A 15,426-nucleotide genomic window follows, 5' to 3' on the forward strand; every position below is an offset into this window, starting at 1 on the left:
ATGTATTATCCATTTATTATTAATATATATTGTATGCGTATACTTTTATTTGTGTGATTCTAAATCTTTTTTTTCATCGTGGCTCATTTTTATTAATTATTTTAAGTCGTGATTGCCCAGCACAGGTATCGATTTGCATCGAATGAGGACTGATAGCTAGACACTCGATTACCATTTTTCGTCTTATTTATTTTTTATACATTCAAAAAAGAACCAGGCATGCGACAAGACAAACTTTTACACCAAATGATAATGACTGATAACACATGTTATTTTTATATTTTTAATATTATAAATATAATATATTAAATAAATTATATAATAATGACTAATGCAATTGACGGTACTATCACCACGGACTTATAACCGTTAAATCTTCATTTTTTGAAAACTTTTCATTTTCAAGCTCTTCCATCCATTCTAGGAGTCTCACTTACACCGAGTATCACCCAAAGCGAGTTTCACGGGCCGCTATATTTAAATAAAACATTAAAAATTGAATTGTTTTGTAGTTATATAAATAGTGCTAAGTCACCTATTGATTAGTCTATATACAATATTTGCACAAAGTATTTCATCAAATAAATTAAATTATAATTTAACATATATGTTATTCTTAAAACGATTGAATATTTGTATTATTTTCAACATATTATTTTGTCACGTTAAGCAGTGACTGATCAATTATATTTAATCAATCATGTATCTAGATTTGAGAATGATGAAATGATCCATTAATTTAATATATACTAGCTCTTCATACATCATTGAGTTTTGAAATAAAACCTCTACGACTTTGTACTTTGAAGTGCTCATATTAATTTATTAATTTTAAATAAACAACTATATTAATATTTGTTCTACATTAACGAAACAATTAAAGTGATAGTTCCAAACGGCATGCTTTGCATAACATTGCACAATCGCACAATTATAATGGAATACATTTGATTATTATATAGGTATTATCTCACGACTCACTACAAACTTTTCACATTTATACTGCTATTTTTAAAATTTCAAATTAAATTCTATAAGAAAGACCACGGGTAAACTCGTTGTTATGTTAACCAAAATAATGATAAATCGGTTAATCGAATTAAAATAAAAAAAATCATTTCTATACTTAATTATTGTTGATTTAACAACATTTTTGAACAAAGATATTTTTTTTACGAATTTTTCAATAATATATTTTATAAACCACTATGGTGCCTTTCTAACAATCTTCTACAACTTTGACAAAGTTGTGAAAAAATTAAAATCAGCTTATAGTCTTGATACATATAAAATGGGATTAATATTTAAACTATTTTTTACTTCTCTAATGTTTTCTATTTATTAGAAACAGAAATCCAACAATCCCGCACACATTATACCTACATGAGTATAAAGCGAATCGACACTGTAAACATCAAAAATGACATTGTATACATTTTATTAAATAATATGTAGATATGTTAAAAATAGTTAAAACGTTTTATAATTATTTTCAAATTTTACACACAGTTAATCGATAGTGCACAGACTTATCCTGTAACTTTTAAATTGCTGTTCTCGAATCTCGAGCCGTTCGCCAAGTATATAGAATTGTCCCCAACGGCTTCAGGCTCATACCATAATCACGGTCATAATTAGTGCTGCAGAACGGAGCATTTCTCCGGTACTGGTTATAATGTATTATAGTTCCCCGTCAGAAAAGTAAAGTAGGAATTCTGCCCGGCGATTTTATGTCCGTAAACTTATTACCGCGTATTATTTGGGGGTCCCGGTCGTTTCATAGATTCTATTCGGCACAAAGATGGCCAAAGATGACTGTGAAAGACTCCTCGAAGTCTTCGGAGATATAATTCATGTGCATTGTTCCCGGATACTATTTGTCGTAAACTCCGGCGGGTATAGCTAGATTAGGTATGTCAAAGCGCTGAGTTCTCATCAGCCGTTACCTTACTACACGATCAACCGAACTGACTCCGGGACTGGATACCCACAAACGTCTTCAACATTCGTAATTATTCATGTGTTATATAATCGATTTGACGCAATGACGCTGACCACGAATTTCGACAACGTACAAATCTACAAAATTGAATACAAAATTAATCGTTTTCTGTGTTGTTGATAGAAGAAAAATCCCGCTAAACGTTGCCATGTGAATATTTTAATGATTTACGCATTGATTGTATATGGATAAATAAACATTTTATAAAATTACTGATGACCGTATTAATATTATTATTTTAAAACATAATTTAAGATTGTTTCTAAGAAAAAAGTTTTATTTGTATAATTTACGGAAATAATGACTAAAAACGAAAATAAAAATTGGTAAACAACTCATATTATGTATAGTGAAATGGCGTTTTATCGACTTATATATTCGTATAGGTACAAAAGGGAAAATGCTTTCCTTCACATACGGGGCGGATAATATAATATGCTTTAATTCTGCAATATAATATAATTGTAATTCATATCCAGTCGTCGCCGTTGGTTTGATCTAAGCAGAATTTGTCTGCACTGACATATTCGTCCGCGAAACCGTTTTTTCTGATTTTCATATACAACTTCGAGCATATACGCGTTGACGTTTTAAACACGTCATATTATTGGCATTTGGCACATTATGATTTGCGGTTGTAGGTTTCATTCGGCTGTTTTGGTTTAACAAAACAATTCAGACCGACACATCAAACGATCTCCAGTGCGCGTGTCGCACAAGGTGCATCGAATGTCCATTGAATTATCATGGTACTGCAGCGGTGCAGGCATACTTTTACGCGTCTTAGACACTATTGTAAATTACACGAACGGACAATAAAATAATGAGCGATCGTGGTCTACAGACCTGCTGTGTCCGACTACGACGTATTATAATATTATTACCTATTTAATAATAATAGATTACAAGACATTAGTAGTGTAAAAAGTTTGGTGTCCTAAAGCGAAACACAGACGATACGGGTAGTTGATTTAAAAATAATATTATAATACAGTGAATCGATAGATCTTCGTAAACTTCGTCAATTATTGTATTATATTCGACGGTTGTATAATAAATTGTATTATGTTTTTTTTAAAGAAAGGTTAAAACAAAAAAAAATAATCATAAAAACATCTAGGTCATGTACATTATTATGTTAAAATATTAAAAATCGTTGGTAATTTTTCGAAATTAAAATACTTTGCTGAATAAACAAAACATACCCGTTGTCGTGATATTATATTTACGTTACATATCAATCGATCGGAAATTGCCCACCAATAATATTATAATAATAATAATAATATATAATTATATAATATATATAAATTTATCATTATACAGTCTATGGGAATATCCGACGTACGAACGCGCATAACATTATATGTAACTGACTTTGGTGCCTATTGCACTCATATTGTACTGAACTTCTATAATATAATTTATAGAAGTTAATTTGTTTAGTTAATTTTGGTATTATTAGTATTATTTAAAATGTTTTCACGTATAATTCAATCGAAAGAAGTAAAATATTATAATTAAAAATAAAACACCTAAAAGTAAAATACAAATAATAAACTTTCTCATTAAAATCAAATTGATTGTAAGATTGTAATTTAAATTATATACACGACAATTACTAGAGTATAAACAAATAAACAATAGTTATTTTATCTTGTTTTATTTTAATTTATTAAAATACTTAAAAATTTAAATACTAAATTGTGTTTACAAATATATATTATACATATATATATAAGGTCGTAAGTATACTGAGGGCCTCTAAAATTATGATTTTCCTGGGCTATTTTTTTCTCCCAGTCTGACTGTTTATATATATTTAACAAAAATATATATAATAAAAATATGGTCTTAAAACATATTCCAAAAACTATAAATTAATCATATGTATTATAAAATGATTTTTATGAGAAAAATGAACACAAAATAATAATATGTGTTATATTATTATGATACTATTTTTCGTATTTCTTTATACTGGCCATTATTTGTCAAAAATAATAAAATTGCTGTCGTCAAGGATTAGCTTAAGCTATTAAGATTAGCTTTATTGTTTATTTCATGAGTATGAAATACGAACATTTATAAATTATTTCTCATTACCAATTCAGAAGTGTGCTGGATAACTACTAACTGCCAAATCAAATATTTTTGAATCGTCATCTTAGTTTATTTTCATTTTTTTTTATTTTTCTATCTTGTATCTATCTAAAATTATATTCACGTTTTGTGTCACAATGAACAAAATTAACTTTGGAAGTTTACCTAACATCTCATTGGAGTCTAACCTGTAGCAGTCAGTAATAAACAATTTTAATTATCTACGCCGCAACGCCATTTCCATGCCAAATTAAGGAAAATTCTAGCAGTTTGTTGAAGGACGTGATCGTTACAACTATTCTGTCGAATGAGTCGGATCAGCCGAAAATAATTATGAATGGCATAAACCTAATCAAATTTAAGTCTTTGCCCAACATTTCTACATCAATAGAGACTGACGAATTATCAGAAATAAAAAAAACGAAATGCCTACGTCGCACCGCGGTTTCAATGCCAAATTTATATACAATAGTAGCTGATGGCCAAGAGGAGCAAAGTGATTTAACTGGTGCGCAGGAGCTGACATCAGCATCGGCACCACACATAACGGATACGACATGTCCTAAACGTAAATCCTTATAGTGTAGAACTAAAAAATTTATGAGACGAATGCTATGCTGTGTTGCGCATTGTTGAAAAACGTATAAATATATACATATAATAATAATAATATGTTTATGTTTGTTTGTCTGTTTATATTTGTTTATGTTTATATTTATAATGTTCATGATTACCTATCTTGAATAAATTTTTTTGTTAACTTATTTCATATTGGTTTTTATTTCATACATTATTAAAAAATTACAAAATGGTATTGTAAAATTAATTTATACAATATGAAAATTATTATGATTGTATTTTTGGATTGTAAATAAAATGCATAGAAAATCTTGTGTGGAATAACTGTCAATTTTTTTGACTAAGCAACAAAAAATGTATTCACAACATATATTGAATTATATTTATTTATTTATTTATTAAAAATACAGTCTGGTATCTCAACAGTAATGGTTACATTAAATAATTAAAATATTACAAAACAATTAAAAGATAAAATAAGAAAAAAATGTACCATGAACCACAAAGAAAATATAAAATATGTATAGTAAACTACAATAGGTTAATTAGAAGAGTGAGACTGTTCAGTATTGACAATTCTCATTCTTACAAGTAGTTCATTATTATACACTATCGACGCGTACTATATTATAGTATATACCTACTCACTGTCAACCGAGGTATTTGGACCTTGCTTACATCATGGTCAACTTATACGCACCCGAACAAACGTGTCCCCGACACTCGTTCGTTCGTTTGCAGAACAGATCGCGAAAACATGGCAAATTGATACGGTTATAAGAATGGTACTAAATGTGTGATGACCCCTCAAAAGTCCCTAAGACATTTAATTTCTATCTATCTATTATTATTATATTTATATGGTACATCAAATAATAAGAATTATTTAATTTAGTTTTATAATATTACAGAATATGTACAATGTTCCACATTACGAAAACTCAAAACATGATTTTTGTTGATGCTATTAAAGTTATTGGCAACTGACAAGTTTTCAAAAACCAAAATAAATAAAATTTTACCTTATGATTTTGGATCTGTTTGTTTATATAAGTACCTATACTTAATTATGTATTTTAAAGTTATTTAATAATCATTATAATATTTTAAATTTAGTTGGTAATTTACATAGTATTTTTTATATTGTTAGTTGAAACATTATTTATTTAATTTTTTTCATTGTAAATAAATATGCGACAAATTACCCATTCACGTAGTTTAACAGTCCTATTATATTATAATTATATAACATGAGATTAATAATATAAAATGCTGAACTCCACTGCCTATTTTCCTCCAAAAAAATAAAAAATAGTTCTTGACCATTTTCCTTCAATAAATAAAATATTTTAAATACTTCAAGTATATATTTATAATATAAAATACACCGTACGCGCTGAACTTGGCGGGTGGCTTAAAACAAAATGAATATAATAAAAATATACGTACGTCGATAAAGATGCATCAATCAATAAATAAAATAATAATAAAAAATTAGATAATTATTAATAATAAGTGGTTGATGATAATGCAACCAGACAATATGTAAAATATAAAATATAGTAAAATCACTACAGTACCTATATAATATTATATTTTTTTATAATTATAGGACATTTTAAGCAACAAATAAATACTTGTTTAAAGAAAATAAAAGTTAGACATAATATGAATAATTATTTTACTTTTTGTAATTACATACCTAGAAATGAAGCGACCACAATTCTATCAAGAGATACTCGCAAAATGTGATCATAGCCATATTTTATCTTTATAATTCGGAACGCAACACTACGACACTATCTAAAATGTTGGAGAAAAATAGACATTATTTTAGTAAAAATAATGTGGCGGAAAATAGAAACCAACCTTTTTTTTTTTTTGGAGGAAAACGATATTTCGTTTTTGGAGGAAAATGGCTACCGCCTATTATATTATATACTATGTTTACACGGACTACGGAGTTCAATAAAATTGTTATCGCGCACCAGTTCATGGTTATATCGTATACACGTATACTTTATATTATTTTATTAATAACAAATTATAAAAATACGAAAAAATCAGACAAATCAGTGGTCGATATTTGTAAAAATTTATAATTGTTTTTACGTTTAGTATAATGAATAATTATAAATTATACTTAAATAAATAATAATTATAATTTAATTTCTAGCTTATGCCTGCTATGTAAATAAAATACAATTGCCACAGATTATCTTAAAGAGAGTGTTTTTAATAATTGCAGTTTTAAATTGGTTCATTTTATATTGGTTACTATTCTAGTATTCTAAGTGAAACCTTAAAACTATAATAGTGTAAAAATGAATATAGTATAAGCTTATACTTACTGATCTACTTATTAGTTTTATATTTGCTAATAATAGATATAAGTAGTTAAAAACAATAAAAACATATTTTAATAGATTAATAGAATAGGTAGAGGAATAATAATAATACATAATAATGTTTTTTATTTCTCATACAATGACGTAAAGGCCAGACGAAATGTGAAGAAGTAAATTATCTCCAAGAAACTTAATACCGAACATCCAAGAAATAGACCTGCAGTGCCTCCAATCGAAACTAAAACGTGTAAGCATATAAAGTATGGTATTATTGTATATTAATAATAAATATAAAATATTTAATTTATTTTTTGTTTTTGTTTTCCCGATTATACCTACCTAAGACATCAGTGAAACCAAAAAGAATATTTCTCTTCAAACGCATACGAGGATATTTTATAAGTCCCCACTTCAAATTAGTTCCTAAAAACCTGGGAAAAAAATAGTAATTAACAAAATAAAAATATAAGTAATCATATTTTAAAAAATTATGGCCAATATTTATACTATACTTTTTTATTTATTCATTTTAATGAAAATTACAAAATATATATATATTGTACCTATTATAGTAATTCAAATGAGGGGTTATACGATGTAAGGTAGTGAAAAAGAAAATATTGAGTAAGAGTTTCATTTTCATAATAGAAACTTCTAAAACATGAGTGGTAATTTTAGAGAGAAATAATAATGTGCACATTAAGTATGATAAGCATTGAAGACAAGCTTTGGGTCATTTCCGTTTCAGGCGTCTGGCTGGATTGTCCAAAAAGTATTGGAATGAAATTGAGCAAAGAGGGTATTTGTATGGTGTTCTATATTTAAATGTAGGCGTTTGTAAAATGTGGTAGCTGTTTTCCGTATGGTAATTATTTTAAAGTCATTATACAGTGTGATATTTGTGACGCACAGAGGAGCATTAACGATCATACAGAGGCAAATTATTTGGAATGTTTGAATGATTCTGGTATTTGATGATGGTTTAGCGGTACCCCTGAGACCCATTCTGTATGACCAGATCGATTGTAACAAGGATTTGTAGAATATTAAGTAGTTAAAGATGTTAAAGATGTACATATAACTCATATAAGATATAAGATATTAGGAGAGAACTGAGGAATAAGGATATTCGAGTGGTTGTTTAATCATTTATTTTTTAGGTGGGGGCCCCAATAAGTGAGCCTTTTCTGTCGAACATTAGATCGAGATATTTGACTTAATTTGCGTGTGGAATGGTTGCGTTTTCGAATTTTACGTGAAGATAGTCACCATGGTGAACTTTAAATGAATAAAACGGAATATAGGTTTTTAGTTGTTTATTAGTTATAAACTTATAACTTATAATTTATAAGTTACTAAAATTAAATTACCATTGAATTGTGTTGTCTCCTTCTACGATATAATTAACATCATCACAAGGTGGGTAACAGCCACAGTTTACTTTTTTATCAACGCCTGTTGTATTCCGGAGTTTTATAAGAAATTCTTAAAATAATAAATTATTAGTAGATATTTTCATCATATACTAATGACTAATGAGTAAACCAAATTAATTTACCTTTATATTGATCCAAACAATGCATTCCTTCGACATCACATATTTTATATTTTTCTGAAATTTAATCTCAAAATTATTGTACATATGTATATTTAAGGTTTCATGAAAAAATATTGGACTAACTGGGTTCTTTTTATATTCTAGCTGGATCAAAGAATGCCTTATATTTATTTTAATATACCTACTCTAGGGTTTATAGTAAATATTGCGCTTACCACCAATACTTAGGCATTCTCCAACTTTTTATGTTGTCTATAGATCTATGAGAGTGCAATCCATAAAATAAAAATATTATTTAAGTGCGAAAAAATATTAATTAGATGTATAATATAATAATAATATGATATAATCAATAGGTTTATAATTTTATATTATAGGTATTATGGTTTAAATTGTTTAAATGTATAAGGAATATAAGTAACTATAGATATCAGACTAATATGAGTAATTAAACTAAGAAAATAAATGAAAACTCGTAAAAATAATAATTTTATTTCATTATTGTAGTCGGGTTAGCTATAATGGTAACCATAGATACTCATAATACTAATTCACCCTTACCCTCGCTAGAGATTTTTTCTAAATATCTATACTGCCAATGGACTGTTATGGACGTTATGCGATTATATCTATGTCACTATGTATCTATAATATCTGTGTATTTTTTTTTTTTAACATTTTAATATTTCGACAATCATGTACAAGAATCTTAAATAAATATAAGTTGGTAAAGCTCACACTCTTAAATTCGGAGGCCTAATTGCAGAATAAAATTTAGCGTATGATTCATTATATTAACATTGTCAGTTGAAAGAGCGTCAATAAGGAAAAAATTAAAAATAAAATAAAATAAATCAAATTATCGATGTATTAAAAACGTATATGATTTATTCGGAACAAGTAAAGACAACAAAGTCACTCACTCAGCGGCCTGTAAAAGTATGGAACACATCCGCATAGTTTTCTCGCTTGGTCCATTCGGCACTGGTTCCGGCACATATTGTACGTATACATTTCCGGGCTTATTTCCAAATCGCTCTCATGTAAAAACCGGCAGCCCCTCTGCCTGGGCGAGAGATATTTTATTTCCGGCGTACTATATATACTCAGCGCAGTCACCTCCAGCGTTTTGTAGAAATTCTCCGGTGACGGGTAAATGCGGCACGCCACGTCAGGCGCTTCGTAAGGAGAGTGTAAAAATCCCTAACACGTAGATGTATAAACGACTGTGTAATATTTATATATTATCATAAAATAATTTCGGCGGAGAGAAAAAAAATACTACCATGTAACCGAAATTCATAGACGTTATTTGAACGAAAATGTCGCCGTCCAACGGGGTGCCCGACATGATGTCTATTTTCGGGAACTCACTGATGTTGCGTCTTTTCCAATATCTGCAAAAGAAATTATGTTCCATATAACGCGCGAGTTTTTTTAATAATATTATTCTCCTACACTAGGGAAGACTGATTTTATCGATATATACTTGTAATCATTGTATGGCGCGATGTACCCGTTATACGAATAACATAAGCCCAATTCGGTTACACTGGGCACCAATTCAATCGACGAAAATATATCCACGTGACTATTGCTGATCGTGTACGATATAATACCATTTAGCGACATAACGTAATCCAAGTAGTCATTCGGCGATATCCGATTGTACACTGGCACGTCTTTAAACGTACCATAAGTGGCGTTCGCCAAAAGCTCTAGAAACGTCCGTAAATCTTCTTTCTCCTCGTCTGTATAATTTATAAACCTAAAACAATAGCTTTCTAATGAGTTTATTGTTTTTTTTTTTTATATAATACAAAATATTTAATAAATATATTAATAAAATAATAAGACAAAGATATAGTTTCAGTATTTTACCGTAACTCTTGTTAAATAAAAATATCATATTTGAATAGATTATTTTGTTGATGTAAATTATTATTACCTATTAAACTTATTTAATTTAATATCAATTAAGGCGAAAATATAGTAGTTATAATAATAAATAAAATAATTAATACACTCAATATTTTGTACATTATATTTATTATTTATATTTGTATGCTATTATATTGCAAGAATTTGATTCGTATTATATGATCTTATCCAGTATTGATGGATATTATTTAAAACGAAATTATCAACACCTAGATGAATATGAGGGTGAAAAAGTACCAATTGTTCAGTATTTACTTTTTTTTTATAAATGTATTGGATTTATTACAAATATCACATTGATGAAATATTTGTTATTACCCAATTGGTTAGATTACCTTATTTAAATATCTCGATAAAAACTGGGTATAAGCTGTTACAACTTTTAATAGTTTAATATGTTTAGGGCCAGTTGTACCGTCTCCGATTAAAGTTAATCACAGTTTAATCAGCCAAATGAGCCCGGTTAAAATATTTGTTATCAGTGATTGAACGTAATCGGAGTTTAATCGGAGACGGTACAACTGACCCTTAAACAGACTAATATTATATACTAACTATAATTATAGAAAATTTATTAAAAAATAAAATACATTAATTTTCTTTTAAAACGGTATTTTAAATTACATTAGTTTTACACTTTGATATTATTATATCATTCGTATTTTTGAATCAAACCTTACTTTTTCTCTACGAATTCATCGAAAAGTTGATCATTGATTTTGTTTGTGGGACATAAAGTTACCGCTGGAAGTGCAGTAGCCCATTCCTTGTACTCTCTATCCATGGATACCACAGTTGGATTTTCTTGATAACGATTCCAAGTAGACGAACCTAGTATTGCTGAACCATAAATACTCAAACATATTGCAATGACCCAGATTAATCTGTCACATAAAACAATAGTAACACGAATGAATTATCGGTAGTTAATATGATTTGTGTTACATTTATGAATAATGTATACACTGTGTATTGTAATTTGTATAATAAAAAAGATGCCAATTATATTTTTTTAGTGGACACCCTACCCACCCTATTAAGTATTTTAAGCATTATTTATTTCTAAATAAGCCTTATGAGTAGTTATGACCACATCGGTGGATATTTTATAGAAGGAGTATTAGGAAGTATTAGGTATACATTATAGGTATTAGGAGCTAATATGTACTTTACTGGATAAAATAGATTTCAGGAGCTTCACCCTTATACCACCAAAAATATAACCAAATATTATATTAAGTATTAAAAAAAAAACGAATAACAAATTATTCTTATTATATTCAATTTAGTGATAAATATAATACACAAAATATATTTTAATGTAATATATCATCTATTTTTAGATAAAAATATTCTATAAGTTATTCAAAATCAATTTGCAAATAATTACTTTTTTCTAGGTAGGTAATAAAGATAGTTCCTTAATGTATATTACTGTTTTTAGCTACATCATGAAAAGTTATGAACATTTACTGTATTATAAATGATTATATTACATTAAAATATATTTGTCACTAAATTCAGTATAATAATTATAATTTGTTATTCGTTTTTTTTCTAATGTTCAATAATATAATAATTGGTTAAAAACAAATAAAAATAAAATATTTAGCATCTTCGCATCTTGTGTACTCTTTTATTATAAAATACATAGGCACTACAAGACGGGTACAAAGAGGTGCACTTGCACCCCCTAGCTTTAAAAAAAAAAATTAAATACATTTAAAAAAAAATTCAGTGGTACCTATTGAAAATATTTTATTTTATATTAAAATAAAATAAATACCTATTTTTTTAAATAATAATTGTAGACACCTACGTTTTTCCAAATTCCTCAATTGAATTTTCAATAAATTTGGTATCCTCTTCCTGTCAAAAAATATTCCTATGTATATTTAACTGAAATAATTTAAGCATTATTTAGAAAATAACATATAATGTGCACGATACACCCACACCCTAACAAAATTCCTTGCGGCACCTATGCCTACATTTATTTCCGACTGAATACAATAAGCCTTAAAATTAATTAAAATACAATATATGAATCACCTATTTGATTTTATACAAATTCATAACAATACTTTATTTCAGTATTATTATTATGTCTAAAATAAAAAAAATAAATAATATTTAAATTAATATCGCATTTTATGTTATTGTTCAAAACTTGAAATAAATTATTAAAATAATTATGTTTTAATAAAACTATGGTTGTACACTCACGGTTGATTTGAATTTTATTTTTGTGGTAGATTGCAGCTAAGCCTTCCCCCCTTCTCTATTCACCGATCACTACTTACTAAAGTATTGAATATTAAAATATAACTACTATAATAAAATTACTCATTACAATTGCATACATATTAATTATTAATTAATTAAATTCTATACATTGATCTCGAGTTTATATATTGAATATATTATCAGTTGTATTTTATAAATGCGTAGGTAATAATGAAAATGTCTTGGATAAATTAATTATTGATAGTTTTAACTTTTTACGTGTACCTACATATGCTAAATTCTTATGAAGATTCAAATTCAACTTCTTGAAATTTTTATTTAAACGATAAATTAAGATAATATATAAGGTACTATTAGGATAAAGTAATTTAACTGTAAAAACATACGCCAATACCTATTTTAAACTCGGGTCAGATTTTGAGCAGATGTGAAATAATAGTTTTACAAGTAAATAGGTACGCATACGGGATAACAAACCCTAAAATCAAGAGCAAAATCTATTTATTATATAATCGTATACAATTATAAATACAAAGGTATTACACGTGTAAATAATGTATAGTACACATACTTTTCGATATAATGTCTCCTTTTGTCAGTCAAGTGGTTAAGGCCATGAATGTTGGATGATGAAAAAAACAAATTAACGAAATTGAATATATTTGTTTTAAGTTTTATTACTATTCGGTCCTTGTCTTTTTTAATGTCTGAATTGTCAAACTTAAACAAAATATTGCGTTTTTGTGGATTCAACTCATTCCAGTACATTGTACAGGACTTTTATAATATCGGGAAAAAACTATTATAAATATATGTTAGAATAATAACAGTTAAAAAACTATTATATATTAGAGAAGAGATCGGTAGCAGGTTTTATAATACCTGTAATGTTCTATTTGGTTCATAACCATGGTTTGATTTTTGTTTTGAATAATTTAGTCAACATTGTAATAACTATAATATTATATGGGTAAGATTAGAACTTCAACCATATTATCATGAAGAATAGTTTATTTATTATTTATTATTTTGATTGCAGGGCGTTGTCGTACACGCAAGCTTTTCATACAGTCGTCACTGTAACTTTTACAGTTTTACGTAAATATTTTTTTTAGATTTAATATTTAATTGACAATTCTATTCAATGATGTATATTATGTATGTACTTTATTAATTGTACATACCCAAAAAAGTGGTTCAAGGTCTTTATATAATGTATCTATAAAAAAAAAATACATAATAATTATATACATTATATGTTACCTTTATGTATAGATAATAAATCAACCATACAATATAAGCATATCACTGCAAAAATAAACAACTATTTGTGAAGAATAATTATTATAATTACGCTCTATGATATTATTTCCGTTTTACATTCTCTTTATTATTTCGATTAAGTTTTACATTATTAGTGTACTGTGATTTAAATTTATGAGTAGGTACTTAATAATATTTTCAAGTTTTAAATGAGATAAGGACTCTGTTTTGCTTGGTTATACTTATACACTATTTTAATGAAATATACACTTTTATACTACAAAAATTTTTAAAAAAATCCTATACCTTAATATTTTTGTTTTATTGATTTTTCGATTATTAGATAATTATTCTATATACGATATATAATGTGATGATGATATATGTAGTACTGCAGATATAGCGATAACTGCAGATAACTGATAATATATATTTTTATAAATAATATATTATTACTTTGCTTGTCTCTAATAATTATATAACTAATAAATGTTTTGATTTTTTACTGAACTACAAAATACGATTAGGTACAACTTTATTCATTTTATTAACTCGATTACTTGTTGTTTGTAAATAATTTATGTAAAACCTAGGAACTTTACTACATTAATAATTTTACGTATAATTTTGTTATTCACAAATAATTTTTCATGATTTTTAAAAAGTTAGTAAGTACTCCCCAATCGCGGAGACTGCAAGGTAGGATTGCAGGTAAACAGTGAAAACAGCAAGCGTCAATATTTAGACTAGGTACATAATACTTACTGCTTTTGATCTCTCTGCATATAAATTAAACCTGCTTTGAAATAACAAACAGATAATAAACATCAAAATAGAAGTATCTGAAGTATATTAAATTATACGTTATAGTTGGTTTGCAGTTGGGTCTTGAGTATGCATTTTTTCAGTGACACGTCAATTTAAAAATAATTAATAATTTTTACTTCAATTTCAAAAAAAATTCCTGATAATTTGAAATTATTTTTAACTTATTATTGTAATATATTAGGGGTGGCCAAACCGCGACTCGCGTCATAGACTTTTGCATTTCGCATCTTATCGTAACATTTTTGCAAAAAAAATTTTTTAATATGAATTTATGTATATTTTTATTTATGTATAACCTTTTTTTTACATTTTGGCTCTTCTATATTTATTAATATATTTGGTGGAATCGTAAGATATTAATAACGTAATGTCGTATCGGTGTAATCTGTACTTTCCATTTCCTAATCTCGTAAAATTAAATATATACAACAAATGATATCATGCTTATATATTTTATTTAATTAAACATTTTTTAAGCAAAAAAAAAAGGTCTGAACAGTTTCTAACACGTGAGGTAAATAAAACCAAACCAAACATTTTGATTTGACACCCTGTTA

General features: G+C 27.1%; 1 protein-coding gene across 1 annotated transcript; it reads right to left on the reverse strand.

The window, feature by feature from the left end:
- Positions 1-7,157: 7,157 nt before the first annotated feature.
- Positions 7,158-13,546, reverse strand: LOC113550968 (pickpocket protein 11-like). The gene is made up of 9 exons (XM_026952946.1): positions 13,350-13,546; positions 11,212-11,415; positions 10,080-10,358; positions 9,876-9,987; positions 9,514-9,793; positions 8,591-8,644; positions 8,403-8,517; positions 7,372-7,463; positions 7,158-7,270 (listed from the first exon to the last, which is right to left on the reverse strand). Exons 1-9 carry the CDS (start codon positions 13,544-13,546, stop codon positions 7,158-7,160), a joined length of 1,446 nt encoding a protein of 481 aa, XP_026808747.1.
- Positions 13,547-15,426: the final 1,880 nt, after the last annotated feature.

The sequence above is a fragment of the Rhopalosiphum maidis genome, chromosome 2, assembly GCF_003676215.2.
Source record: "Rhopalosiphum maidis isolate BTI-1 chromosome 2, ASM367621v3, whole genome shotgun sequence".
Lineage (NCBI taxonomy): Eukaryota > Metazoa > Arthropoda > Insecta > Hemiptera > Aphididae > Rhopalosiphum > Rhopalosiphum maidis.

What these genes read in the sequence shown, in the direction of transcription:
- LOC113550968 (XM_026952946.1), bottom strand. Translation starts at nt 13,546, where the DNA reads ATGTACTGGAATGAGTTGAATCCACAAAAACGCAATATTTTGTTTAAG. An exon ending in GCGCCATACAATGATTACAA is followed by an intron (nt 9,988 to 10,079) that starts GTATATATCGAT and finishes TTTCTTTTGCAG; the next exon opens with ATATTGGAAAAGACGCAACA. An exon ending in GGAGACAACACAATTCAATG is followed by an intron (nt 7,464 to 8,402) that starts GTAATTTAATTT and finishes TTTTTTTCCCAG; the next exon opens with GTTTTTAGGAACTAATTTGA.